The following is a 2,001-nucleotide window of genomic DNA, read 5'->3' as shown; positions in this document are numbered from 1 at the left end:
CTCTTGGTGAATGCGAGCTAGTTAATAGCTTGCTAACCACTGGCACTGCACGCTGAGACTTTTCGGTTACCGGAGGAGGCTTTGGTGGGGATGGGGGGAGACTGATAGCTAACGTGACTGTTCTTTACCGGTTTCCCCCCATACTGAGACATGATGGAGATTACGGCGGAGGGAGAAGCCGAGGAGCGCAGGTGAGTGCTAGATTCAAACAGGAGACTATGCGTTCCTGCTTGCTAGGGAGGAGTAACGTTAGCTACTAAATGACCTAACTTTAGCTACATTTCCTAAAACGCACATTACACTAGACCTAGCCTTTTAGCTAGTGAAGATTAACATAGCTACTAGCTAGCTACCAATTTAGCTTGTTAGCTAGCAAGCAAGCAAAACGGATTAGCTACAATACACGTTGGTGCTAGCTAGTGTTAGCTATGTTTGAGCAGCTAGCAGGTCACAAACCAGCGGTGTTGTGTTTAGTTTATAATGGGACTAGCTAGAGTAAGTTAGATAGCTAGCTAACTTAGCTACGGTAATGTGAATGTATACCATGTGGGTGATTGATTGAGCAACTCGATGTTGGACATATTTAGCTAGTGTTTATACCGCTTGGGGCTTGTTTGTGCAGTGATGTTAGCTAGCCATGCCAAAGCTTGGTGTAACGTTAACTTAAGTTACTTGGAATAACAACAACATGTCCACGAGATGCTTTGACTTGTGTTGTCAATGTCAACAACAGGCGTCACCCTTCTGGCCACCGGCATAGCTTAACTAGGCTAAATACATGCCTTGTGTGTGTGTGTGTGTGTGTGTGTGTGTGTGTGTGTGTGTGTGTGTGTGTGTGTGTGTGTGTGTGTGTGTGAGAGAGTGAGAGTGTGTGAGTGAGTGGATGTGAATGAGAGAGAGAGTGAAGGAAAGGAGACTGGATAAGGACAGTTTTTGTAAACAACAAATTTAACTTAACTTAGCTTAGCTAACCGTTATTTATTTATCATTATGGCTAAAGATGTTGCAGACTTCACACTTCTTAACTGAGCTTGTATTGGTCTTAGCTGTCACTATCACTGCCCATTGCCTTTCTCTTTTATGTCTGAGGTTTTGAGCCATGGGCACTTTGTGAACTTGGCTCTCCAGTAGTCATTAAAAACACACTGTTAATCCTTAACCTTTCAACCTGTCTAAACCCTGTGGAATGTTACTTCCTGTCCTTAAGACCCAGACACTCTACACAACTGATGTACATGGCCTATCTATCCTCTGTTATGGGAAGAATGGTTGTGTCTCACTCCCAGGTCATTCTCTGGTTCATGTGCTGTGATTTGATTAAAGGCTGGCCAGGACAAAACTCGTGATGGCAGCCAGCCTGCTCTCTTTAGCACACTGAAAGAGCTTATGATGGTCAAGAATGTAACCTTGTTAACACCACTTCGCTGCCAATTTTATGTACCTGCTATTGAATATAATGCTAGATGTGGAGATGTGTGTATTGATATTTTAGTCACTCAGCTATTGTAACATTTGAACAAATAGACCTAGTCCAGGTGTTATGCACATTATCTGAGTAGCAGCTACAGTACTTGTATTGTCTCGTGACACTAGTGAGTGAGAGAGGGAAAGACTGTCTGTGTGTCTATGTAACTCAGTAAGTATTTGTGTCAGCATTGAGTTTCAAATCACTGCTGACTTGAGAAAAAAGGAGGAAGTACTGGATATGAGCTTGCACTTTGCTTGTTGTTTAAAGGGAAAGTGGGGTCAAAGTCGATTGATTTAATCCAGTATCTGACTCCCAAGAGCAGCAGGTAGGGCGTTGTTTCTGTTGCTCTCTCCTGAAATGCACCCTGGGTTAAATAAGAGGCAGTGCTCTTCTGCACAAGCAAAACCTACATTGTGGTCACATCAGCAAGGTAGTGTATGGTCCAGCTAATCTCTACAGCCTTTTCTATCTCTGCAGTTGAGAGGAACAGCGTCTCAGAGTGCACATGCTCAAACTGTGTCTTAAAGGGGGGC

General features: G+C 43.6%; 1 protein-coding gene across 1 annotated transcript in view; it reads left to right on the top strand.

The window, feature by feature from the left end:
• Positions 1-2,001, top strand: part of rubcn (rubicon autophagy regulator) — a 25,336-nt gene continuing 23,335 nt past the window's right edge. The window contains 1 exon segment of the mRNA XM_084435852.1: positions 1-191. Coding sequence (XP_084291978.1) covers positions 151-191 — 41 coding nt within the window. The 5' untranslated portion in view covers positions 1-150.

Source organism: Borostomias antarcticus (assembly GCF_949987555.1).
Source record: "Borostomias antarcticus genome assembly, chromosome: 3".
Lineage (NCBI taxonomy): Eukaryota > Metazoa > Chordata > Actinopteri > Stomiiformes > Stomiidae > Borostomias > Borostomias antarcticus.
This window is presented reverse-complemented; position numbering and strand designations above follow the sequence as displayed.